The sequence below is a fragment of the Ceratotherium simum genome, chromosome 5 (genome assembly GCF_057802395.1).
Source record: "Ceratotherium simum simum isolate JZ-2026a chromosome 5, ASM5780239v1, whole genome shotgun sequence".
NCBI lineage: Eukaryota > Metazoa > Chordata > Mammalia > Perissodactyla > Rhinocerotidae > Ceratotherium > Ceratotherium simum.
The window spans coordinates 89,123,675-89,149,708 of NC_141904.1; the positions used below are offsets into that span (position 1 = coordinate 89,123,675).

The window sequence follows — 26,034 nt, forward strand, 5'->3', positions numbered from 1 at the left end:
GTGGTGGCGTCCCACATAAGGTAGAAGAAGACTGGCAACAAGTGTTAGCTCAGGACTAATCACCTCACCAAAAAAAAAAAAGGGGGAAAAATGACAATGAAGCGACATCTCTAGTGTTTTAAGTGTTTGTCATTTCAAACCTAAAAAATATAATCACTCTTAAAAGTTTCTGATGAAAAAGAGGAAAAGGGAAGCAGAGCAGAGCCCCTGCTGTTTCTAGAGGAAGCAGCCTGGGCTGCTGCCTCCCGGCTGAGCCCAGGGCAAGAGCAGGACAGCACAGCTGGAGCGCAAGGCCCCGTGGCCCCGTGTCCGGGGCAGTGACAGAGTGACCAGCGTCCCGCAGAACAGGAAACCTTCTGCCTCTACTGGCCGGTCAACCAGAACTACGTGAACAGGCCTGTGGGCCGGGCACCCTAGAACGGGGGTTTATCAGCAGGTAAAACAAGCCTTCTGGCCATCCTGGCAGCGCCCGACTCACTAGTGGGGGGAGGCCAGTATAAACCCACGGCCATTCAGCAGATTACCGTATGCCAGGCAGCAATAAGAACAATGAAGAAATAAATGAATGAAAGCACGGAAATGGAACAGGAAGTGACTAGGGATGTGGGAGAGCCTATTTTACAAGGGTGGTCAAGCAAGGCCTCTAAAAAAGTGGCATTTGAGCTCAGACCTGAGTGAAGCAATGGAGACAGCCATCTGAATATCTGGAGGCAAAGTATGTCAGGGGCAGGAACAGCACATGCAAAGGGCCTGAGGCATGATCAGTAGGAGGGGGGTGAGGAACAGCAGAGGGCCACCATAACTGAGCCTGTGAGCAAGGGTGAGTATGAAAACAGCCAGATCAAGCAGGGCTTCTGGCTGTCGTGAGGGCCGCTGGAAGCCCTGGCGCCCGGAATGACCTAACAGGACTCTAGACTTAAAGGAATTTGTCTGGCTGCTGTGTTGAGAACAAGGGAGCTAGGCTGGAGGAGGGAGACCAGGGAGTGGAGCAAGAGACGGCTAGGGCAGTAAGTGTCAGAAGGCAGGAGAGGACGGCAGAAGGGGAGTTATTTTGCAGGTAGAATGGACAGGATTTGCTGATGGACTGGATGGAGTGTGACAGGAGAAGAGTCTGGGACGAGCCAAGGTTTTGGCCCAAGCACCTGGAAGGACAGAGCTGTGGCTTCCAGAGGCAGGGAAGGCTGTGGAAGGAGGGCCAGGGGCCTGCGGGCAGACACGCAGCCCCGGCTGAGCCATGCCGAGTCTGAGAAGCCCAGGGATCACCCAAGTGAAGATGGTAAGGACGCCACCAGGAACAGGTGCCTGCGCCAGGCTCAGAGGCTGCGGTTGTCCCTGGACTCCAACCGACTGGACCCACACATTCCCCCAAGCTGAGAAGCCACCTCAGCAGGGCAGAGGGCTCCATAAAGTGACCGCAATTAGGAATCAGCCGCTGAGAGAACCGGGCCTGTGATCCCAGTGACAATGTCAGTGACCCTCTGCTTGGAGGTGGGGCGGGGGGTACCAAGGCCCTCAATCCACTCTCAACAGTGTCATTTAAGAAAGGAAACCTTTGCAGACCGAGACCTAAACCTTCCTCCCACCTTCCATCTGCCTTTCCGCCCATCCCACACTCACAGGAATAATGCACTCCGAGAGGCAAATATTCCTGCCACAGGCTGGCAGGCTTCTACCAGAGGGACTCTGTCCCCATCCAGCCCTGCCACACCCACCTGGCATTCTCCAAAAGTTGGCCCCTAGTTCTGCTCACCCCCACCGCCCCCAGGGTGGCCCGGCCCTTAGAGCTCCCAGAGTCACGTGTTGCCCACACTCAGGTGATTCTGGATCTCAGGTTCGCCCATCACCCCCATCCCAGGCCCAGAGGGATGACAGCAAACATCAGACCCTGACTTTGTGTGCTCCTCATTTGCTGTGCAACCCTGAGCAAGGCCCTGCCCTCTGTGAGCCTCGGCTGTGCATCTGTATACATTGGAGGGGCTCTACCACACCTTAAGTCATGGCTGCGAGCCCACAGGTGCTATCCAGCCCACGAGTGTGTTTTGTTTGTTGCGCACAGTGGGTTTTTAGTTTTAAATTAATTACTAGCATTTACAAATTGGAAACGTTCACATGAAAATTCAGGTTTCTGACTCCTCTTGAAAACCACTGTGCCCTGGCCACTCTGAGATGTCACACGGCGTATGGGCTCCTGCTCCCACAAGGCCTATGTGGCCTCTCTGCTCACTCACACATGGCTGGGTGTGCCTGAACTCAGGGTCCCCCGGCTCACTTCGGAACTGGGAACCCCACGGGCATTCCCACTCTGGTCTCCAGCTGGGAGAACGGAAGTCTGGGGCCCCCTGCGTGCTGCTCAGAGCACGGTGCTGTCTAGAGGGTGTGTGCCCACCCATGAGGGGGATGGGACCGGCTGGGATGTGTCCAGAGGAGGTGGCCCAGTGGGGAGGAGGCTCACCTGGAAAGGAGCAGCCTCAGGGGACCCTGGCACACCTCCACAGCTGCTCTGATGGGTCCTGGGCCCACGGCGTGCATGTGGGGTTCAGGGCATAGATCTCAGCTCCACGTGGGGAAAGCTCTCTCAGGGTCAGGGACAACCAGGCTGCCGGGGGAGGGCGTGAGCTCCCTGTCCCTGGAGACAAGCAAGCAGGGCTGGAAACACAGAAGTGAGAAGCAGGAGGGCACCATCTCTATATCGCTGCTTCTCAGATTCCAACACGCCCCTCCGGGGGCTCCAACTGCTATTTTCCCACAGCCTCCACAGCAAGCAGCCCCCAAAGGTCCGGCTTCTGCAGAAGGGGACCCCACCCGCAAGCTGAAAAGAGGAGCCGTGAGGGGAGGGGCTAAGGAAGGGCGCCTGACCTCCCCGCAGGGGAGCCCCAGAGCCAGACTGCGGTCAGCCGACAACGACCCTGCAGCCAGGCTGCCCAGTGCCCGCGGGCAGGGTCACAGGGGTGCACACTCCCAAAGCAGGAGCTCACCAGAGACCAGAGAGACGCAAAACAAAACCCCCGTGGCTCTGCCCCACACCCGTCGGACTGGCTGAGCTGGATTATCACTGTTATAGTGCCCGCTGGCCTGAGTGACCACCAGAGCGGGCGCTGTGCAGAGTGGCCCACACGCGTGGCAGATGAGCGCCGAGCTCTCGTGCCCGGGAGCTATCCAGAGACACCCAGGTCACACAGCCACGGGGCCAACGGGGAATTCGTCTGCTGGTAGGAGGGGACGGCAGGTGCAGGCCAGTATGCCAGTTACCTGTCCCACGTCTGCTCTCCGCCCATCTCCACCCTGCTCTGCACCCAACAGGCTGACCTCCTCAAACTGCAGCCCCTGGGCTCCTGCATCCTCTAATGGCAGCCACTGGCAGGAGATGAGAGGATGGGAGAGAGAGATTGGGGTGTTTATTCCCCCCGCTCCCTCCCTCCTTCCTTCGAGGCAGGGTTTGGTGGTGACTGTCCCCCCACCCCCACCAAGGCAACAGCCCGTGAGTGACCCTGCTGGGTTCTGAGAGCTGCCCCTCCCCCACCCCTCCAGGCCCAGGGCCCTAAGGGCTCCCTACCCACCCACCCTCTGAGAGTTGCCCCACGCCCTGTACCCCTGTACGGTCAGCTAACCCTGCCCACACCTCTCTTCCAGGTCTCTCACTAACCACTCCTCCAGTAAACCCTGGGAGGGGTCCCCTGTTTCCTGCCGGGGCTTGACAGACACACCCCCATGAGGACCCCACAGAACTCCAAGTCAACGATTCCGTGTACAAAGAGCAACAAGGATGGACCTAAAAACAGACACTAGGTGAAAAAGGAAAGAAACAGAACAAGATAGAGCCCAACACCATTTGTGAAGTATAAATGCACACACCCAAGGTAAAATATGCCATCTGCAAAACACAGGGAAACAGATACAAACCCAACAGAACTGGACGTCTGCCCATAGTGGGGAAGTGGAATGGTGTGGGGAGCAAAGATAGGGGAATAAACTGGCCAATAAAATAAGAGCGAGACCCCGCAGAGACCCAAGATAACAGTGTGGTACTAGCTGAGGACCATAATTAACTCAGCTCTTAGCTCTCGAGGTCTAGCTGCAAAAACAAAAAGAAGCCTGCGTCCTAAGTGGGCCTCTCTACAAGCAGGAACCCCACCAGCCTCCAGGAGGGTCAGGGGGTGTGAGCCCAGCTCGGGGGCGGCACATGACCACACTCGGCCAATCCGTAACGCTCATCCTCCTCTTCACTGCGATTGGCTGAGGGATGAGCCTGTGACCACGCCTAAGCAATGAGCCTCAGAACTGCAACTGCTCCCAGAGGGGACTGGCAGGGACGCTGAGCCCCCTCTAGAGGCAGGGCAGCTTCCCCTAGGTCTCCGCCAGCACTGGGCCACTGGGAAGGCCTGTGACTCCCTGCCAGAGACCGGGGACTCGAGCCCAGACGTCCACTCCTCCCGATCACAGCACCAGGCTGTGGGTGAGTCCATTCTGGACGCCTCCATCAGCCTGCAGGCCAGGTGAATACCGCCGATGTCCCCAGCCGATGCCATGTACTGCTGGAAAAGGGCCTGACCAAGCCCGCCTAAATTCCTGAACAAATTACGCGGCCACTATTGCTCTCAGCACCAAGCTTTGGCGAAGCTGGCTGTACAGCAACTGGTAACCAGAACCACTGGAACTTAAGTCAGCAGCTAAAAGCAGAGCGTCCAGAAGTGGGACATTCTACAGGACAAATGCCCCCCTTCAGCACATAGGGAAAATGCAGAGAGGACAGGCTGCTCTAGGTTAAAACACAACAACCCAACGCGTGTGGGATCCTGAGGGGACCCGGGTGTGAACCAACCGGCTGAGAAAGAAACCTGCGCTAATTGAGGGACCCTGGGGATGGACTGAGGACCAGACGCCATCGAGGAATAGCTAGGCATTCTGTGAGGTGTGACGGCTGCCAAATGCTGGCATTTTTAAAGATTAATACTTCCGATATCGTCATGTCCATAATATGCTCTAACGTACTTTAGCAAGAAAAACAGTCAAAGGCACTGTGACAAAATGTCAACACTATGAAATCTAGGTGATGGGTGTCCCTTCTTGTCTCCTTTCTTCAGGTTTGCGACTCTCCATAATGAAGAGCCACAAAGATAATCCGCTTTTGGGTGGGAATGAAGGACGGGGAGCCACCGACACGCAGCCTCTGGGGGTGCGTCCAGCCGCATGGGGGTCGTCTCTGACACCCGGGCTGGAGGGCTGGAGCTGGCTCCTGGCGGGGGCAGGGCACAGTCTGGGCCGGCACAGCTTTGGTCTGTGTTCATCAGCCCCCTGCTGTGGGTGGGGGCAGCAGGGATTCTACCGCAGCCTGGGGTCAGGTTCTCAGGGCCATAACCTGAACATGAGCAGGACAGGGCATTTGTTGGGGAGGGCAGCACACTCAGTAAGGGTCTCCTCCCAGGGAGCATCCGCAGAGACAGGTGGCTGAGCAAGCGCACTCTCCCACAGCCCCCACCACAGGGCGTCGGTGGGGGGCAGGGTGGGCGAGGGAGGTCTGGCACACCAGTCAGACGTGCCCCAGGACACTGCTCACACCTCAGCTGCCCTCACTGCTGCTCCCCTCCAGATACAGACACACAGTCTGTATCTGTCCCCACAGTAAGGGGACAAGGCCTCTGATCAGTTAACCGCAGCACCAATCCACAGCAGGCCCTAGATGGAAACCCTCCGGACTCGCAAGGCCACACAGGTCCCCCCAGATGGCCCTGGGGAATGCTGACATTATCAAAAGTGGGGTTTGGCCTTACATAACATCAAGTCACAAGGTATGGAAATTCTTCCCTTCTCCAGTTCTCTGATCCTGATTCTGACAAGAGTGGGCATGCCAGAGCCAGCAAATGAAAATACAAGATGAGCCACTACAGTGAAATTTCAGATAAGCAATTCATAATAGTTTAGTATAAGTATGTCCTGTGCAATATCTGGGACATACTTATTCGTCGTTTATTAAAATCCCAATTTCACAATGTAGGGCACCCTACATTTTTACTGGGCAACTCTAGATAAGAAGAAAGTCTCAGGCTGGTGCCAGGATGGCTTGAAAACTTCTTAAATATTTGCAGGGGATCTCTCTTTTAAACAAGAAGCAACTATATCAAAACACTGGGACTTTCAAACAGCTGGGGATGACAGAGGGAGATAAACATATGAGACACTTGCAGACATACCAGTTACAAACCCATGAGGAGTCAGGATCATCGGGCCTGCCAGCAGGCCCTCTGAAGGCAGCAGGGTCCCCAACTCCTCCCAGACGTCTGCCCCGACGGCTGCCCCCTGCCCCCAATCCAACCAGAGGGCGCACAAACCAGTCACTGGGCCGTCTGCCCATAGACCATGTGTGGGTGGGGTCCATGGGGTGTTTTTGAAATTAGTTGCTGATATTATAACACTGCAATGTTATTAATTTATAAGTAATTTAACATTATAACATTTAAAATCAGAACATTTTACACCAAACCTGGATTCCTAACTTCTCTAGGGAAACCGGAAGGTAGGGCCTGACGGTGGATCCACGCTCACTCTCCAGCTCGCTCTCTGTTGGCCTCACTGGGCTCCCTGCTCTTCTCTATCCTCCTGGGCCCTGGGCCTCTTTTGTCCACACCCAAAAAAGAGAGGCCCAGGGCAAGGGGAGTTCCTGCTCCCTGGTTTCCTGGGTTAGGACCTGCCTCTCCTCTAAGTAGCGGACACTGAGAATTTTGCCCCTTCCCAGGAGCCCACTCCTTCCCACGTGGCCTAGCAGGCCTTGGCATGCCAACCATATCAGACTCCATCCCCACGGCCACACAAGCCACACACCACAGGAGGGAAGAGAGGAGTTCCAGACCGTCTCAGACCGGGACCCCCAGAAGCAGAGCCTGAGATGGGTTCTTGTGTACATGGTTTACTGGGGGACAACTCTCAGGAGAAGGGAAAGAGGGGAGCAGGACAGAGGAGAGGACGAAGCAGGACAAAGACGTGCTCCTGGCTGCAGCCCAGCACCAGCCTGACCCTGTGGGGAGCCCTGCAGCGTGACTGGCACCCCAGGGCTCACCCCACTTACAGGGACATCAGTCAGTCACTGGTCAAGAACCGAGGTGGGGCGAAGGGGGAGGATTACCTCCAGGCATGTGGGGGGAGCTGACTCTCATCAGCCAAGGGCTAGCAGCTGGAGAAGGGCACAGGTGTGAGCCATTAACAGCCAACACCTGGGACAGCTGGGGGATGAGTGCACCTCCAGGTGAGGGAGAACCAGATGGGGCGCCAACAGTGGCCACTGTGTCTGCCACACACACAAACACACACAAGGCAAAAGTGGATAAGACGGTTTGGTCCTAGAAACTGTCTAAAAACCTATCTTTAATTTATAATTTAGCCTGGGATCACCCCAGGCTCAGAAAGGTGAGACAGTAATGTACTGAAAATAGTGTGTGCACACCTGTGTTCATAGCAGCATTATTCACAGTAGCCAAAAGGAGGTGGAAACAAACCAAGTGTCCACCAACAGATAAACAGATGAACAAAATGGGTCTATCCATACAGTGGAATACTATTCAACCCTAAAAAGGAAGGAAGTTCTGGCACCTGCTACAACATGGATGAACCTGGAGGGCATTATGCTAACTGAAATAAGCCAGCACAAAAAGACAGACACTGTATGATTCCACTTATATATCTAGAGTAGTCAGATTCATAGAGACAGAAAGTAGAATGATGGCTGCCAGGGGCTAGGGGACTGGGAATGGGAAGGTGTTGTTTAATGGGGACAGAGTTTCAGTTTTTCAAGATAAAAAAGTTCTGGAGAGGGATGCACAAGATGAATGTACTTAATGCCACTGACCTGTACACTTAAAAATGGCTAAGATGGTCAATTTTATGTTATGTGTGGTTTTACCACAATAAAAAGTAATAAAACATGCACTGTGGAGCCAAAAGTGAATAATCAAAGAGCAGAGAGAGGAAAGGAAAGAATTGCACTGAAGACCCAACAGGAAACAAGGGCTGCTCCTTAGACTTCCCCTTAGTAGTACGCTTCCTGGCAGCCAAGTCCAAAAGGGAAATTCGAGGATGACCCGGCGCTCCTTGTCTGATAAGAGGAAGTCATCCAGTTCACTGGGAAAAATAAACTTGTTCTTGGCACAAAATGTTGGGAGGAACTTTAGCTGTTGATCAGGTTCATATTTAACTATCACTTGCTCAGTGCCAACACAATGCCAAACACTGGGCTGAGAGTTTCCAGAGATGTTTATTTTATTTAGCCATACTCTACAGATAAGGAAACTCAGGCCCAGACAGGGTAAATGATCTGCCCAAGGTCACATCACCAGTAAAAGGAGGCACAGGGATCTGAACCCAGGCCTGTCTGGCTAAGGGAGGATAGCCAGAGTCGTTCAGTTTGCAGATACTCATCACACACCTACTACCTGCCCGCCCCTATTACAGGTACTGGAATGGGGCAGTGACCAGGACCAACCCAGGTCCTGCCCTCATGTGGCCAACCTTCCGGTGGAGGGAAGAGACAAGGAACAAACCAACAAGAAGATCATAAGAGCAGTGTGAAGGAGAGAGACCGGGGACTCGTTTGGCAAGGCTGGTCAGAGCAGGCCTCACATAGAGGGTAACACTTCAGCTGAGACTTGCCCGGCAAAAATGTGGTGGCCATAGGGGCCGGCCTGGTGGCATAGCAGTTAAGTGTGCGCGCTCCGCTTCAGTGGCCCGGGGTTCGCAGGTTAGGATCCCGGGCACACACCGACACGCCACGTGTCAAGCCACGCTGTGGCGGTGTCCCATATAAAGTAGATGAAGGTGGGCACAGGTGTTAGCCCAGGGCCAATCTTCCTCAGCAAAAACAGGAAGATCAGCATCAGATGGTAGCTCAGGGCTAACCTCACACACACACACAAAAAAATGTGGTGGCCATGCAAAGATCTGGGGAATGGCATCCCAGGCAGCGGTCACAGCGTGTGCAAAGGCCGCGAGGCAGGAACCAGGCTGACACATTGTGGCTGGCTCTCAGGGAACAAAGGGAGGAGGTGAGGAGCAAGAGGAGAAAAGGTGGGGGAAGGGAAATGAAAATCAACGAAAGAGAGAAGCTCCAAAGAGGAGAAAGGTCAGTCACCCACAATCAGTGCCCCAGGGAACTCGCTTGGCAAAGCATCCAGGACATCTAGTGGACATTGTTCCAGCAGGGTGCTGGGGCCACCATTAGGTCATAGCACACTGGGAACTCAAGAAGGGACTGCAGACACCCTTTTCTAGAAGTCTGAGGAAGATTCCAGCCACCGAAAGTCCAAAACCAGGTGAAACCTAAACAACATCATTTAGGCAATGCCGACGTAGGAGGCAGAATCAGAAAGCCCAATGGGAGTGGCCCCCATAAATGTCTAGCGGTGGGGGGCTAGTGGGGGGAGAACGGAGACAGGAGGAAGCTCCTGGGTGGGCGTGCCCTCTTGAGCCACCAGGCAGTGGTTACTCGAGGGTCTGTTCAAGTGCACACTGACTTTCATGTAATTTTTCACACGTGTGCTTTTTCACAATAAAAGAGACTTTTTAAAGAAAAGAAAAAAAGCCAATTATAGTAGTCCAGAAAAAGGAAACACAGGCCAGAGAGGGTGTTGGCAGAAGAAAAGGAAAGGAGGGGAAGGATGTGAAAAATAGACACAAATTACCAAAAGGAAAGTGATCAAGTTTGGCTTCCATCTTTAAAGTCATATTTTCCTTCATTTCCTCGTGGGCAAAAGTCTTAATAACCGATGGCACCGTATGCAGACAAGTCTGGCCGTGAAGGAAAGGGCTAGGGCCGAGGGTCTGGAGAGGGGCCGAGGGTCTGGGAGAGCCTGAGCGGGTGCAGGCCAGCGGGGAGCCAGCAGGGCTGAGGGCACAGGTGGGGTGGCCCAAGATCCTCGAGGAGCAGGGGGACAGCGGGTCTCTGAGCTAACCCTGGGTGCAGGGTGTGACAAGCAGTGAGGGTGCCAGGAGCCCCATGTCCTCGCACACTCATCAGCCCCCGGGGACCTCAGAGGGTGAGCTCATGAAAACACTGGGAAAGATCATCCTTCAAGTGGAGCAGCCAGGTTTCTTCCCCTCCCTTCCCTCTCCTCCCTAAAAAAGAAAAAAAACGAATAAAAAGCTCCTTACACCCCGGGTTAGCGCTGACCATGCGTATATGATCGCTAAGCTCATTACCAACACACACAGGTGAAAAATTACAAAGATGAATGTCTGTGACTTAGAATCAACCTGTGAGAAAAGAAAATGTTGCTTTTGGCACCAGGAGGGAGCTGAGATTTCCTTCCCCACAAGTCACGACTCTGGAAAGAGGAAACATTCCTCGGGAGGAGAGATGAGCAACAGGCCTGCCCGCAGCCAAGGCTGAGCTCACGCTCTCCCCACCTGGCGTCCCCTGCCCTCTGCCCGGCCCAGAGGGACGGTGGCACACCCTTGACCGCTCCCTCTCTGTGAGATCCCGAGGCACCCTCTGTCCAGCCTGCCAGTGGTCCTGCCCACCAGGGAGGTCTCTGATCTGCTCTCCTCCCAGCCCTGCTCAAAGCCCTGCATGGTTCCCTACCACCTCTGGCCCCTCTGAGAATCTGAGAAGAGCTATGGATAAGCCACCCCGTCCTCCCAAAAAGGACCACACGGACAAAGCTCAGCAGTGGGCATACGGCAGTTTCTGACCACCCATCACACACTCACTCTCCTGCCCAGAACAGCCCCTGGATTTCATTCCGGGGTCCACACCACTCCAGTGTCACTCCAACCAGTGCTTCCTATTCCTCTCACAACAACGCCTTACTCAGGGATGCAAACCAGGCCAATCTGGGCCCATGAGACCCAATTCAGGTGACATTTTGGGCAAACGGCTTCTCTCTTCCCCACTGTATCAGACATGAGAATGATTTAACATCAAAGATCCCTGAAGCCATCTTGTCATAAGATGGAGACTGTCTGAGGCTGGAACCAACTCAAAAAAAGAAAAGCCAAGGGACAGAAAAAAGATAAATAGAGTCACAGTGATAGCTGCTGAGAACCTGGATCCAGCCATGCCTGAAGCTAAATGAAAAGCTGAACTATGCAATGATATGAACCCACTTTGCTTAAGCTAACTTGGACCAGGTCTTCTGTCACTTGCAACCAAGAGTTTTAACAGATATGTGGGCATATGTCAAAAACTGTTGTGTATCATTTTAGGGGTCTCACAGGGTCCCTGGAGCTCACTCATGGACCCCTGGTTGAAGACGCCTGGCCCGAGGATAAAGTAAAAACTTCTAAAGGTAGCATCCAACGCCCATCACCATCTAGTCCCCACCCATCTTTCCAAACCCATTTCCCTCTGTTGCCCTCCATGCACCCAATCTTTGATAAACCGAAAACTCTGGTTCCCAGCCCCTCATCTTTGCTCATATCATTATCCCAAACCAGGGTGCCCTCCCTTCTGAATCTCTGCACACCCAAATCCCAACCCCTACTTTAAGACTAAGCCCCAGGGTGGGTGGATAATGGATGGACGGATGGACGGTGGGTGGGTGGGTGGCTGGTTGATGAGCGGGTAGACGGACGGGAAGGTGGATTAGTAGACGTGGAAGTGAACTGGTATACAGACTGACGGTTGATGAAGAGATGGGTGGGTGAGCAGATGGCTGGTGGACACATCATGGACAAATGGGTAGGTAGACGGATGACAGACGGACGGGAAGGTGGGTCAGTGGATGGGTGAGTAACCAGCATGTGGATAAATGTCTGACGGAGGGCCAGGCAGGTGGATGGGGAGATGGGTGAGAAGATGCAGGATGGATTGACAGGAAGGTGGGTTAATGGGCGGGTACAAAAGCATGGGGACGAATGACTGAGGGGTGGCTGAATGACTGGGCAGGTAAGGGATCAGCAGACAAGTGGATGCATGGATGGTGGGAGGGTACACAGACAGATGGGCCACTGGATGGGTGAGTAGACTAGGAAAGTTCTCTTGACCCTCGATCAATGCTCTTCCCAGCCCCACTGGAAAAACCCAGAACAAGGCCAACGGTTCTCCTATGGGCCAGCACCTCAGACAATTCCTGACTGTGAAGAGCACGAAAAGCACCGGCCGTGGAGTCAGACTGGCCTGCATTCACAGCCTGGCCGAGCCGCCTCCCGCTGTCTGAGCACAGACCAGACACACTGGCTCTCTGAGCCTCATTTTCACCGTCTGTTAAATGAGAAGCATCGTGTTTTCCTCACAGGGTGCTACGAGAGTAAACAAAAAACTCCCTACAGAGGCTACCCCAAGACACGGCACAGTCAGAGCTGACAACAATTTCCACCCTATTAAAAAAATTGTTCCAGAGCCTAGAAAAAGAAAGGTGCCTTCTCTCATTTTATAAGACTAGGAAAATCCTGATACCAAAAGCAGATTCGGAAATGACAAGAAGAGAGAAGCCCAGGCCAGTTTCACTTATGAACCTAGCTGCCAAGTCCTAAATAAAACATCAGAAAATTGAATCCAGCAGCATATTACAGGGATAATAATAGATTGTGCCCAAGTAGGGTTACCTCAGGAATGCAAGGGTGGCTCAATATTAAAAAATCAATACGGGGGCCAGCCCCGTGGCATAGCAGTTAAGTGCGCACACTCCACTGCTGGCGGCCCGGGTTCGGGTCCTGGGCGCGCACCAACACACCGCTTGTCAGGCCATGCTGTGGCAGCGTCCCACATAAAGTGGAGGAAGATGGACACGGATATTAGCTCAGGGCCAGTGTTCCTCAGCAAAAAAAAAGAGGAGGATTGGCATGGATGTTAGCTCAGGGCTGATCTTCCTCACACACACAAAAAAAATACAACCATTTAAAAAAAAATCAATACGATTCACTAAAAGAAAAATTCTATGTGATTATCTCACTAGATACTGGAAAAAGTATTCAATAAAATTTGACACTTTGTGATTAAAAGGTCTGCAGAAAGTAAGCTTCTCCTGGGGAAGAGGACCATCTACAAGCCACCTGTGGGAGGCCCTCCCTCGCAGGCCCCGAGAACAGGCTCATCATTCCCCCTCCAGAGAATAAACTGGCCTCAGGGGGATTTAATGCCTCCCGCAGAGGCACACAAAGCTGCAATTGTAGGCAGGCCAGCGGAAGACAAACTTTGGGGTCCACCCCTCCACCAGAGCCTCCCAAACTTTGGCCCGGCCCCTTCTCACCCTCCTCCAGCCCCTGGAGTTGAGTCCAGAGGTCCAGTGCAGGGTCCACCTATGCTCAGAAACCCAGCAGAGGCCAAACTGCTCCAGGGAGTGAGAGGAGTCCCCGGGGCGGCCTGGACCCGTTCTCACCCATCTCGGGTTCAGGCGGATAGTCTCTTGCTTTCCTTCTTCCTTCTCCTTTGGATACAAGAGGTATTTTCAAGGGAAGACTCAAGACCAAGAGTGCTTTCCATGAGACATGTGTACACACGTGAGTGAGGAAGTGTGCAGGTATGCGTGAGTGTGGCACTGTGTGTGTGTATGGGAGTTTGGGCGTGTGAATGCATCAGTGTGCCTGTGAAACATAAGTGTGTGTATGTGAGTGTGGAGTGTGTGCAAGGTGTGTTTTAAGTGTGTATGCGTGTATGAGGTGTGAGTGTGCATGTGAACTATAAATGTGTATGTGAGTGGGTATGTGCATGCAACGTGCGTGCAGGCGTGTATGAGTCTGTATAGGTGTGAGCGTGGGACACTGCCAGGGTGTGTGTGCACGCACACATGCACTGGCCGCCCTCCCTGGTGGGTCCCACCCCTTCTGCAGCCCCAGCCGGCAGGTGATTGCTCCCCGAGGCTCCTGACCATTTCCCCTCCCTCTGCCTGGACCATGCTGCCCCTCCCTCCCTCCATGACTTGTTTTCCACTCCTCGGCCACATCCCTGCCCCCACCTTGTCCACAGCGCCAGCAGGGCCCGTCCACTCCTGCAACAACACTTCTCCATCCACCTCGGCGCAGACACCCCGCCGACATCACCATACTCAGGCTCACGCGGCGCCCAGACAGGCACATGTGTTGTCAGCGCATTTCAGGGCCCCCCTCCTCCCCTCCAGCCAGACAAGATGCTCATCAGGGCCGGGGCTGGCAGGTTCCTTCCCACGCTTAGGAGCTGAGACCTTATACTGACGTGTCTGCCCGCTGTCTCCCTCACTGGACTGTGACTCTGAGGCTGGGACCCTGCTCTCCCGCTCAGCCCTGACCCAGGGTCTGGCCCACACAGACACTCAAGATGCTTTGGGTGGGTAGGTGGGTGGAGATGAGTGGATTAGTCAACTAATTTGTATGGCCCAGCACAGGGCTGACACAGAACATGGGATGAGTTATAAATGAGTGTCACCAACACACTCCAGAAGGGCCTTCAGGGATGGAGAAAAACTCACCTGGGGTAGCTGGTGAGTCAGCAGCTAAGCTGAGCACCACAATGGCCATAGGTGCATGTCCGCCCTTCATCCAGACGCCCTCATCTCTCGTGTCCTCCTCTTAGCTCACAATTCTAGGCGGCGGGGGCCAGGGACAGGCAAAAACAGACAGACAGACACAGAGAGAAGCAGAGACTGAAAGTCAAGCAGACAGACAGACAGGGGCAGATAGGAGATGGTGGAGACAGGCAGGCGGGGCTGGCCCCCAGCAGACCAGGCTCCCTCAGGCCTCTGGAAGGAGGCACCAGCCAGGCAAACTCTGTGACTCCCTCAGGCCTTTGCCGTGCCAGCGCCCCAATTTATTTGCACAGCCCTGAAACAGGAATTTCTCAGGGCTGCCAACCGGGCAACCAGTGTGCAGCAAACAGCGGGGTCTGGCCCAGGCTATGGCATAACCCGAGGGCCCCCCCAAGGCTGACAGCTGTCACTGCCAGAACAGAGAGGGACAATAGGCAGGATCAAGCTCTGGACTCCCAGAGATCGGGGTTCAAATTCGAACCCCCTAAGCTGCTGGGCAACTAGGAGCATGTGACCCCTGCGCAGCCATGTTTTCATCTGCACATGGGCCCCATCTCAGCAGCCCCTCACCAACACTGGGAGGATCAGAGAGGTGATGTAAAGACCCCAGCACCACGTCTGGCCAACAACAGGCATTCAATCCATGTTCAATATAGAAAAATCACTGGCCCCAGCTACCCTCAGTCTTTCATAGCTCCTCAAGTCTGCCCATTCCTCTGTTCCCTCTGCCAGGCACACCCTTCTTCCGCTTAGCAAACTCCTACTCATCCCGAAAGATCCAGCTCAATATCCCCTCCTCTGGGAAACCTTTCCTCAGAGTTCACACTTGCCTCTTTTGACCTCCCTGTACTCTGGACACAAAGTTCCTGAACCTTCAGGGTTCACAGACAAGAAGGATGAAAAAACAAGACGTTCAGAGCAAACTCTCAGAGAATAACAGCCTCTGCTGCATCCTTGCCAGTTGGGGGAAGTGTGGTTGGGTTGGAGGTAACCACAGCCACCACCCCAACTCTCTATTTTAACATGAACCACCCCAGAGAGTGAAGAGCTGCTCTCACTCATTCTAGAACATTCTCACATTCCCTTTGGGACGAGTCTGCCGTGTGAGATTGGGACAAGGGAAGAAATGTGCAGGCTGTTTATACAAAGCAGGCTGGTGATGCTATGGGGACCAGTGCCCCATTCTCCTGGTGAGAGAACCCCAATTTTCCTCTGGGGAGCTACCCTCTCTCACCTTCGGCTACGTGGACCACAGGATGGCCAATGAGACTGGTCAGGGACGGTCACTTGACCCAGTCACACAGGCCCACACTGAAGCTCCTGAGCTCAAGGGAGTAGCCTGGAGCTACTGGGCCCCCGGACTGCCCCATGGTACAGCCCACCCGAGAATAACGCAACGTGGAAAATGGAGACACAGTCCTCACGGTATCTGTAGAGCCCCTGATACAGCCACACCTGAAGCTAGACCCCTGCTCTTGTTAGTTCCATGACTTTTTTTGCTTAAGTTGTACTTTCTATTACCTGCAACCAAAAATATCTTTACAATCGTGATGAGAAAGCAAGAATAGCAACTGAGTATTATCTGTCACTAACTTGACTTTAAGAACTTGAACTCCGAGTTTCTGGAGTTGCTAACCTCTGTCTCTGCAGTGGATAACTCTTCAGGCGACAGTCTACTTCACTCAATGCCCACTCGCAGGGAACGGCATGAGACATGCCCCTGGGGCCACTGCAATACATGACTAGCTGACCCCAACCCCTGGCCATAGCCGACTGGCCCAGGGTGAACGTTTTACCCAAGCTGGGCCAATCACAGCTCTTCCCCAGGACTTTTAAAGAAAACACAGACTATCTCTAGTGGAAGAAACTGTGAGCTAGGAAGCCTCCAAGCTGAGCGTGGGCACACTTAAGCCATTCTGAGAGAATCAACAAGGCTCACAGAGAAAACCAGCAACAGAAGAAAGATGGAGTGTGAGATAGTCCTGGTGGCATTGGAGTCCCTAGTTGCAGCTTTCCCTGGGGCCAGTGGGTCCCCAGTTCTTCACAGGCAATGGGTGGGGCCCTCGCGCTCCTGAATGGCCTCAGACATCGAGAAGCTCGAGGAAAGGAGACCCCCTCCAGCAATGGACAGGCCCCCTTCTGAAGCCAGAAGCAGGGGAAATCACTGTGAGGGACCAAGGCAGGTCACAGGTGGGCTTCAGTGCCATGTGCTGACGGCCTTCCATCCCCATCAGAGCCCCTGGGGTCTGTAGCCGAGGAAGGGTCACTCCTCCAACCCCACGCACAGGAAGCCACAGCCATTCCGAGGGGGCGTACCTTGGAATGGCATGTCCTGGCATGTACCTTGGTCAGGCATGTCCTGCCTTGGGGTCACAGTGGGGCATTTCTGGGACAGGCAGCTGATGTCACCACATCCTTTCCATCCCCAGCAGTCCATTAAACTAGTCTCTCTCACTTGTGAGAGGGTAAGGTCAGGACTTAGTTCAAGAAAACACATTCTGGGGGGAGGATAAGAGGACCAGGGCAAACTTTCCCTCACTCCTGCGGCTAATTAAAAGCCCAACCGACCATTACTGTGGGTGTTATTGGTATTACCCATGAGAAGTAACATCAACGGCCTCTGCTCACCTGGGCACTGCACTTTACAGTTTACAAGGCATTTTCCATGTGGCCAGGCCTAGATCCCCACCACTCCCACGGACTGGACCCAGCCTCACCTCGCCAGCACCAGCGCCAGCGCCCTCTTCCCTCAGCGCTGGAGCCCTGGCCCCAGGCCCCAGCCTGCCCCTCCTGGCACAGCCCCAGGCTGCAGGGAGCCCTGGGCTGCGCTGCTTTCACCCTCCAAGGCTCTGCACAGGCGGCAGGAAGGGCACAGAGCTGGGGCGTGTAGGGGATGTCCCCAGCCCCTGTATGAGAACGGGGACCAGCCACTCCCTGAGAACCAGGGACTGGGTCTCCGGGAAGACATCCCTCCTGGAGGGGCTGCAGCCTCCCCTCACAGGCCCGCCCCCACCCAGCAGGAAACATGCCAAGAAAGCCCAGAGAGCGGGAAGGGGTCCCCAGAAGACGCGAGGTGTGCGATGACCAGCCAGAGGCGCTGGAGATAACCACGCACAACGAGGCCAGACCTCAGGGACAGGCAGAAGAGTCAGAGGCCCCGCGTGGGTAATTAGGTCCTCCTTACTCTCTCTTAACCAATCACGATGGCAGAAAACTCTCCTTGGAGCACTGGTGTGCCGTGGACATCTCCCTGACACTTGCCAACCTTCCTTTTTAACAAAGAGGGGACAGGACGCATGGCTCATGGCTGACTGAGGCGGGGAACAGAAGCTGGCTGGATTTAGTCCTGCTGTGTGGTTGTCATCTTTATTTTCATGGGTATTGCTGATTTAGGGCAAGTGATCTTGATTTCTATCTAGTGATAAAAGGTCTCGTTTTAAAAGATGTATAAGGAAAACAGGGGAGGGATTTTTAAAAATATATTAAGTATAATGTAAAGGCACAGGAGGCAGGCAATACAGCAGAAAACGTGACAGTATTATGCTAATTGTCACATTATCAGAAGATGAAGCCAACACCCACTGGCTTTTTCCCCAAGAAAGGGCATAAAGCCCCCATGGGGCCTGCCTTCATCAGCCCATAATCAGACAACAGCCGCCAGGGACCCTGGGGTGCCCACGGTCAGACAACGTGCTCTGCCAGCACCAAGCCACCAGGAGGACAGCTACTATCTCAGCCCCCGAGGACTCAGAAAGTTGACTTAGAAACTGCAGTGACAAGCGGCACTCTTGAGTGTGAGAGAGAGAGAGAGACTGTGTGTGTGTGTGTGAGAGAGTGTGTGTCAGGGGTCAAGGTATGGTTGTGCCTCCAAGGGTTCGGCACATGTCAAGACAAGCCTCGGGGTCCCCGACCTGCTCCATACAGGCCCCACTCCCGCCACTCCCATGCACCCTCAGCGGGCTGCACTCTCTGGCTCAAATCCCTTCCCCAGCTCCCCATCACCCAGACTACAGGCCATAGACCCCTGGGGAGCTGGGGAGGCGTTCTAAGGGGCCCCAAGAGTTCTCTACCAGAATATTTTTTAATGTTGTGTTTTCACTGTGAGAAGACTCTAAGAAGGATAGAATTTTCTGGATCAGCAAAAGCTCACTTGGTGATCAAAGACTGGGCTGGGACTTCAGGGCCAGCATGGGAGCGCCAGGCTGAGGAATGGAGAACTCGGGAGGCTTATCAAGAACTGGTGCTCCCGACCATGAGGCCCGGGGCTAGCCCCGACGCCAAGGATGGCATCTGTGATGAGAAAAGAGAAAAACGACGGGACTCAGCGGAACCTAGCTAACACAAGTTAACCACGCACCGGATACTTGCCAAAAGCGTGCCTGGGGCTTTCCACACCTTCTTCAGTCTTCACACCAATGCTACCAGGTGGGCACTACCACCAGGCCATTTCACAGATGGAGAGGCTGAGGCTAGGAGAGAAAACCCTCATTACCCAGGGCCATGTGACTCAGGCCCCGGCGGGCACACGGGTGCCCTCCCCACTTCCCTGGCCTGGCTGGGTCCTCACCTCACTGTCACCCCACACCTCAGAGCCCTCCTCCCACATTTCAGGCCATTCCTGGGCACGAAATGACAGCAGAGCCAGGAGAGCTGTCCCCAGTTCAGAGAGGAGGAGAACTGAGGCCGTAAGAGGTGAGAAGGCCTGAGGCCAGCAGGGTCTGCTTGAAGGCAAAGGCCTCCTGCGGCTGTCCCGCTCCCTGGCATGCAGGTGCTCCCCTCTCGGCCAGGCCAAGGCTCTCAACGCCCCCCACGCCCTGGGCAGGCAGGCGGCACCACTCCCTCACCAGCACTGTGACTCGGGCGCGGTCGCTCTGGCGGCCCACAATACAGCACCCCCCTCAAAAAGCCAGGCTCCCCACCCTCAAGGAAGGAAATAACCTTTCCTCAAACCAACACTTTCTTTGCAACAATCTCCATATATGAGAAGACAGGGGCATTTTTGCAATGTTTCCAAATTCCAACAACTGTGAGGACAATGGTGCAAAATGACGCATGGCTTGACCCCAGAGGGACCCCAGGAAGGGACCAGCTGAAGGAGGTGAATTAGTGGTGCAGGAGTGCGTGCCAGCAGTACCCCATAATCCAGGGCGGGCTGCCCAGGGCAGGAACTGGAGGTGGATGACCTGGCTCCCACCCAGCACTTCCTTCCCGCTCACTGTGTGACTGTAGGCAAGTAAGCCCCTCTGAGCCTCAGTTTCCCTGCCCTGTCACCCTCTTTGGTCTCTTCCCTGCCATCTTGCCCCCTCCATTCCCACCTCCACACCTGGGCTGCCAGAGGGACTCTTCAACCCTCTGGCTATGTCCCTCCCCTGCCCTGGTCCTGTCCTCGGACCAGAATTTGAGGTCCTCCGTTGTCGGGGTCCAGTCCGCCGTCCCAGCCCTACTTCCCACCTCCCCTCTAACCCACCTCTCCAGGAGAAGCGGGGTTTTCTCCTGTCCCTATGTCTCCCTCGCCTTTCTACCTTCACATCGCAGTGCCAGTATCACCTCCAGGAAGCCCTCCCTGACCACCCCCAGGCTTGGCTGGATGCCTCCCTGGCTCTCTGCGCCTCTGTGCTCTCCTCCTCTGTGCTCTAACCAAAGCATTTCAGACCTGCCTGTGTGCATCCCTGGGGCCTCAGGATGGCCGCGGGAGGGACCAGGGGCTGGCCCACACCAGAGGCTTCTGTGAGCGCTGTGTGTGAGGGAGAACCCAGGGCCCTGGGCGCACGGTCCCGGCACAGAAGTTCAGGGGGCTGCTAATCCAGGACCCCCAACTCCACAAGCCTCGCCCTGGCTGCTCCCAACAGTGCCCAGCCGGGATTCCCGACCCTCCCAAAGGCAGGCCACAGCTCCACTCCTGCCCACTTCCCCAAGGCCCAGTTCTAGCCCCAGCCTGCTGCTTCCCCCTAGCCTGCTCCCCCACAGCAGCCAGCGGGGCCTTGAAAATCTCAATCAGAACTCACCTCTCCCCAAACTGAATCCTCATCACACCCAGAATAAAATCGAAACCCCTTCTGTGGCCCTCATGCCCAGCCCACTCCCCTGACCACCCTCCTTGCATGGGGGTCCTGTCCTCCAGCTGCCCCCGATCATTTGCACCTACTGTGCCCTCTGCCTACACGTCCTACTCCACCCGCATATTGCTCCACAGGGCTTCTCCGACACTACAGAAAACAGCCCACTCCAGTCCAGATCAGCTTCCCACTCCTCCTCAAACACCCGGCCAGCATCACAGTGAGCATCCAATCCTCTCCCGTCTGTATCTCCCACCACAAAGCGAGCTCTCTGGGGGCAGAGGACATTGTCTTGGTTACTGCTTTCTCCCCAGGACAGTCACAGGCACCTAGCAGGTGCTCCACAAATACCTGCTGAATGAAGGAATGAGTGATCTCATGTCCTCGTTCCAACAGCACTGAGAAACAGGGATTACGACACTATTTTACCGAGGCGGAAACTGAGGCTCAGAGGGGTGATCTCTGGCCCAAAGGGAGCACAGTTGTGACTGGCAGAGCTGGGAGCTGAGCCTTGCAGGATGCCAGAGTGGGCACTTCCCCTGGCATCTAGACCTATCGCTAAGCTCCTGGTGGGGCAGGGGAGCCTGTGGAAACAGGCTCAGGAGAGAGTGTGGAGGCTGCCGCGCCCACCCCAGGAAGAGGAGGCAGTCCAATCACAGAAGGAAACACACTGGCAGGAAAAGGGGGAGAGGGGGAGGGTGGGGTTTTTCTTTTGTCCATATGCCAAACTGAGCAAAAAGTGACTTTGTTACCATCTAATGTTAATCACGATAGAAACTTGTGTATACCGTGCCAGGAAGAAGTCAGTATGTTCACAAGCAGGTGGGTAAGGCAGGGAATTTAAAAACCACCCGTAAACACTTCCACTGAAAACTCACAAATGAACAGTCACCCACCAACTGCCCGACTCCTTTCGAATTTACTGTTTTGAACAGGCAATAGTCACCTGGTTCAAAAAGCAGAAAATATAACACACAGTGGAAAGTGTCACCGCGCCCGTGTCCGCCACCTGCACTCCCCTCCAGGTGACCACAGGTAACCAGGGTAACCACTGCAACCCCCTCCTGGTGTTTCCTCCCAGGGTTTGTTTATCACAGACCCGCAAACGAAGTTATATTTCTTATTCAATACTTTACAGGCCACCCAGCACCCTGGTTTCTTCTCTCATGGGACCCTGAAGATCTTTTCAAGAGCCTCCTCGTGTCTCACACCTGCACAACACTCCACTGTAAGGATGTGCCAGCATCTGCTGAACCAGCACGTGTCACCCTGGATCTCAAACGTCTGTCCACAGGCCTGTCCCCGCACCTGCCTGGAGCTCAAGGGCGAGACCTGCCCCCAGCACGGGGCCTGGCCTGGGGCTGGCTCTCATGAACGGTTATCAGGCCGGCCTGGCACTTCTGCCAACACCTCTCCATGGAGTCCTGTAGCTCGGGAGAGTGTCAAAACGGAAATCACATCTCATCGCTCCCCAGATCAAAGCTCCTCAGTAGCTTTCAAACTCCCTGCCCTGCCCCCTTCCACCTCCTCTGCCCCCTCCCTCCCCTCCCTCCCCACTCCCGCCTTCTCCCTTTCCACCCCTCACACACCAAGCAGGGTTCCACCTCAGGCCCTGGGCACTAGCCGTGCCCTCCGCCCAGCACTCTCCCTCACCTCCCCTCTCAAGTCAGACATCCCCTCCTCACACGGCCCTCGCTGCCCGCCTGGATTTGGGTGCCCTGCTCACTTAAGCTTATAGCATTGATACCTGTCTGAAATCAACTACTTCATTTCTTCGTCGCCTGTCTCACCCCACCTCCCCCCTCCAACTAGAGCATAAACTGCATGGGAGCAAAGACAGTGTCTGTGTTGCCCACCATGAGCTCCCTACGCAGACCGTGCCTGGCCCAGGACGTGACTCCCACACTGTGCCCAGGAAAGCCAGGATCCTGCCCCAGCCCCCGCCTGATACAATTAGTCCAGCCGGCCCTAACGGAGGTCGCGGGACTGGCGGGGCACAGTGCCCGGAATCCCCTGGCAGGCTGGAACCGCATGCCAGGGCAAGGCCTTCAGCTGAGGGAGGCCCCTCAGAGTTCAGGAAGCCAGAGAGGGGGGCTATACCCAACCGCCTCCTGGACAGCAGACCCCAGGCTTCCATCCCCACCTCCCCACTTCGGGACCATGAGCACCGGAAAGCCATCAGACAGCACCCACTTTACAGAAGGGAAGACTGAGGCCCAGAGAAGGGAGCGCCCAGCCCTCCACACCACCTGGTGCAGCCAGACCCAGCACCTTCTTCCCTAGCAGGAAAGAAAACCTCCAGAGGTACGAGGAAGAGGCCGGGGGCTGCCCACCATCCCCAAGTCCCATGGGCTACTGAGAGGGCTGGTCCTCATTCAGTCAGTTAACAAACTCCCAGGAGGGCACACATCACGGGGGCATTTAACCTACATGAATTCAGCCACACACACATGGCAAACAAGAGCAGAAAGTCACGAGAACAAGGACTAAGAATAACGCAGTGACTGGCCCACCCGGTGCCACCCATCGAGAGGTCACCCAAGGAAGTGGAGCAGGAGACAGAAGCTGCCTGTTCCTCTGCCTGAGTCCCTCCTTGTAAGGCATCTCATCCACCGAGGCGACCGTGGGCTTAGGGAAAAATGCTCACACTCACGGCCCCCAAATGCAAGGCCAACGCTGACCCTGACGTCCAACAGGACACACCGCGATGTGGGCAAGGGGTCACAGTGAATGTGACCATCAAGACTAGGGCAGGAAACTGCACTGGGCTTCCAGCCCGATTAAAAGGAACCTTGGTGGTCATTTAGGCCACGCGAGATCTTCACCTTAGGCCCTGAATTTAGCTCCACCTTGACCTCTGCACAGAGCGTAGCTTCACTTTCCTCAGTTGTTCCACAAGCATTCATGAAGCACCTACTGTGTGTCAGGCATGGACCTAGCTCAGGGAATTCACCCATGGTCAATGAGAGCAAGTCCCTCCTCCTGTGGACTCGTTGAGAGGGGAGCAAAGAGCTTGGCTTTAGGGTCAGAAAAACTGGGTTGAAATCCCAGCTTTACCCTTTGCTTGCTGGGAGACCCTTTCTGAGCCTCAGTTTCCCCATCTGTAAAACAGGGGTAAGAATGTGGCCTTGCAGGATCATTGACAGAATTTGGGAAGAAAAGTTATGGATTAGGCCTGGCTCGGAGATCACTGCCTTCCTTCCCCAAGGCCACGGTTGTCCCCCTCTGCCCCCCAAGAGCCCAGAAGAAAGTACCTGCCACCATCACAAAGATACCCTGTGGTCCAGGCCCCTGGCGAGCCCCTCAGTGCTCCCATGACTAAGGCCTTCAATGGTCCGAGGCTCATTCAAGGCTTCCCCAGCCATGGGTGAGGGGACTAGCCTAGGCCCACTTTGGTGTGGGCAATGCAGCAAAACCAGCCCAGTTTATACAGTCTACACAGCAGGCAAAGCCAATGCAGAGGCCTACGCAGGCCAGGCAGGCACCAAGAATGCGCAAGCAGGCGGGGTGGGGACTGTGGCCAAATGGTGCTCCTGCCCCAGACCAGGGGCAGCAGGCGGGTGGCACTAGCCAATGGGCATCACACAGGGATGTGTACCCTGAACTGCCAGACCTTGTGATTTTTCAGGAGAAGATAGAAACCTGGACTTTTATGTGAAAGCTGCCAATTTGTAAATGCTGGCAGCTAACTAAATTTTTAAAAATAATAATAACACGGTAAGAGCCAAACAAAACACACAGGGCCACCCACGGCTGGGGCCAACAGGTCTTTGCCACCAGAATAAGTTTCTCTGACTTCATCCATCCCCTGTCCACTCCCTGATCACACAGCCCTAGACACAAGAGGGGAGGATGGGAAGTTGAGGGAGCAAGCACTCGGTCCCTCCTTTCCTTCTGGTGGAGATCTTCACCCCCGTCTGCATGTGGGGAAGGTGAGGCTCAGAGCCCCAGCCATTCAGCCACAAACACATGCCAGGCCCGCTCATCAGGGCTGGCTCTGGGAGGGGCCTGGACCAGCACCCTATTCAAGGGGCTCTGGGTGACGACCAGCACCCAACCCCTTCTTTTCTGGCCTGTCACGGTGACACCTGCTGGCTCAGACCAGCTTTGGACCAGCCCAACTGGCTGTCACAAGCTGAGGTGAGGGTGACAGTAAAGAAGGGAGGTAGGGCACCCTTGCTCCGGAGAGAGGGGTCTCGGAGGGGAAAGGATGCAGGGGGTGACGAGGAGTGGGAGGCTGGCAGAGTCAGGCCCACCTCTGCAGGCTGAGCCCCCTCCCTGAGCTCCCCATACGACCCAGGCCCCACCGAAGGGAGCCTCAGGCAAGAGACACCTCCACCCAACCTCGGCTCCCACACAACTCAGGACAGGAGAGGACTGTGCCCACGGAGGCGGGGAGTGTCAGGGGCACATGGGACTACCAAGTTGTTGGTGTATGTGACTGTGTGCAAGACTCAGGGGGTGTGGGGACCGTCTGTGACTCCAGGTATGTGAGACACACGTGTGGTAGACGAGTGTGTGCTAGAGGGGCACACGTGTTTAACAGACACAACCCTCTGAGAGAGAGGCATGCATGTCTGGGAGACGCCCGTGTGCAAGGCACGTGTGTAGGAAGCATGTGTGCGCAAAAAGGCCGTGTGTGAGAGAAGAGCGCGAGTATGCCGAGCATGTGTGAGCGACGGGGGAGGGGCTCTGACTCTGGGATCGCAGACCAGGGGACTGCGGGTGTGCCCCCGCAGAGTGTGGGGAACTTCTGCTGGCTACTGGTGTGAGCGCGTGTGTGGCAGTGAGTGTGACGGGCGGGGGCGGCCTGGGGGAGATGTGAGCGTGACGGCGGGGGTGGTGCCCCGTCTTCCGCCCTGCGGACGGTGACCGGCCTCGGAAGCGGAGGGCGGCGGGACCCCGGGGGGAGGGTCCCGGACCTGGCGGGTGGGGGCACCAGCCCGCGGCACCCGGGCCCCCCCACCTCGGCGCTGCGCCGGGTGCCCGCGTCTGTCCCGCGGCCGGGAGCGGGAGGCCACCCCCGGCGGGCGGCGCGTCCGCGGGCCGGGACCCGTCGGGGCTCCGAGCGCCCCCGAGCCGGGAGCCTGGCGGGGGGCGGCGCGGGCGAGGAGCCGGGGAGCCGGGAGGGTCCGCGCGCACTCACCACGGGGCGCTCCGCCGTCCGTCCGTCCGTCCGTCCGTCCGTGCGTCGTCCGTCCGCCGGCGGGCCGTCGCGCGTCGAGAGCCCGTGCGCCCCCGGCTGCGCGCGGCGCGGGGCGGGGCCGGGGCGGAGGGCGGGGCCGAGCGGGCCGGGCCCCTCCCCTGACCCCGCCCCCGGGGCGGGGTCTCGGCCGGCCGGGGAGCGGGCCGCGCCTGGCGCCGCTGGCTCATCGCCGCGATGTGCACACCGGGCCCGGAGGTGGCCGCGCCGCGCGTTCCCCGCGGAGCTGTGAGCGCCCCGACCCCTGCCCGCAGCCCCTCCCCGCCCAGGCTAAACTCTGAGCTCCATATCTCGCATTGCTGCCTCAGCCTGGGGGGCTGTGCCTCCACCACCTCAGTCAGCCTGGCCTCAG

The 26,034-nt window shown here is 55.9% G+C and overlaps 1 protein-coding gene across 4 annotated transcripts in view; it reads right to left on the reverse strand.

Annotated features, from left to right (window-relative positions):
- Positions 1-25,686, reverse strand: part of FBLN2 (fibulin 2) — an 89,099-nt gene extending 63,413 nt beyond the window's left edge. For 3 of the 4 annotated variants that reach the window (XM_087431588.1, XM_087431589.1, XM_087431586.1), the window contains exon 1: positions 14,367-14,476. In XM_087431588.1, the coding sequence (XP_087287714.1) occupies positions 14,367-14,436 (70 nt within the window). In that variant the 5' untranslated portion in view covers positions 14,437-14,476. Of the gene's footprint in view, positions 1-14,366; positions 14,477-25,625 lie in introns of those variants that run through there. The other variant, XM_087431587.1, reaches the window with a different exon arrangement.
- Between the last annotated feature and the right edge of the window lie 348 nt (positions 25,687-26,034).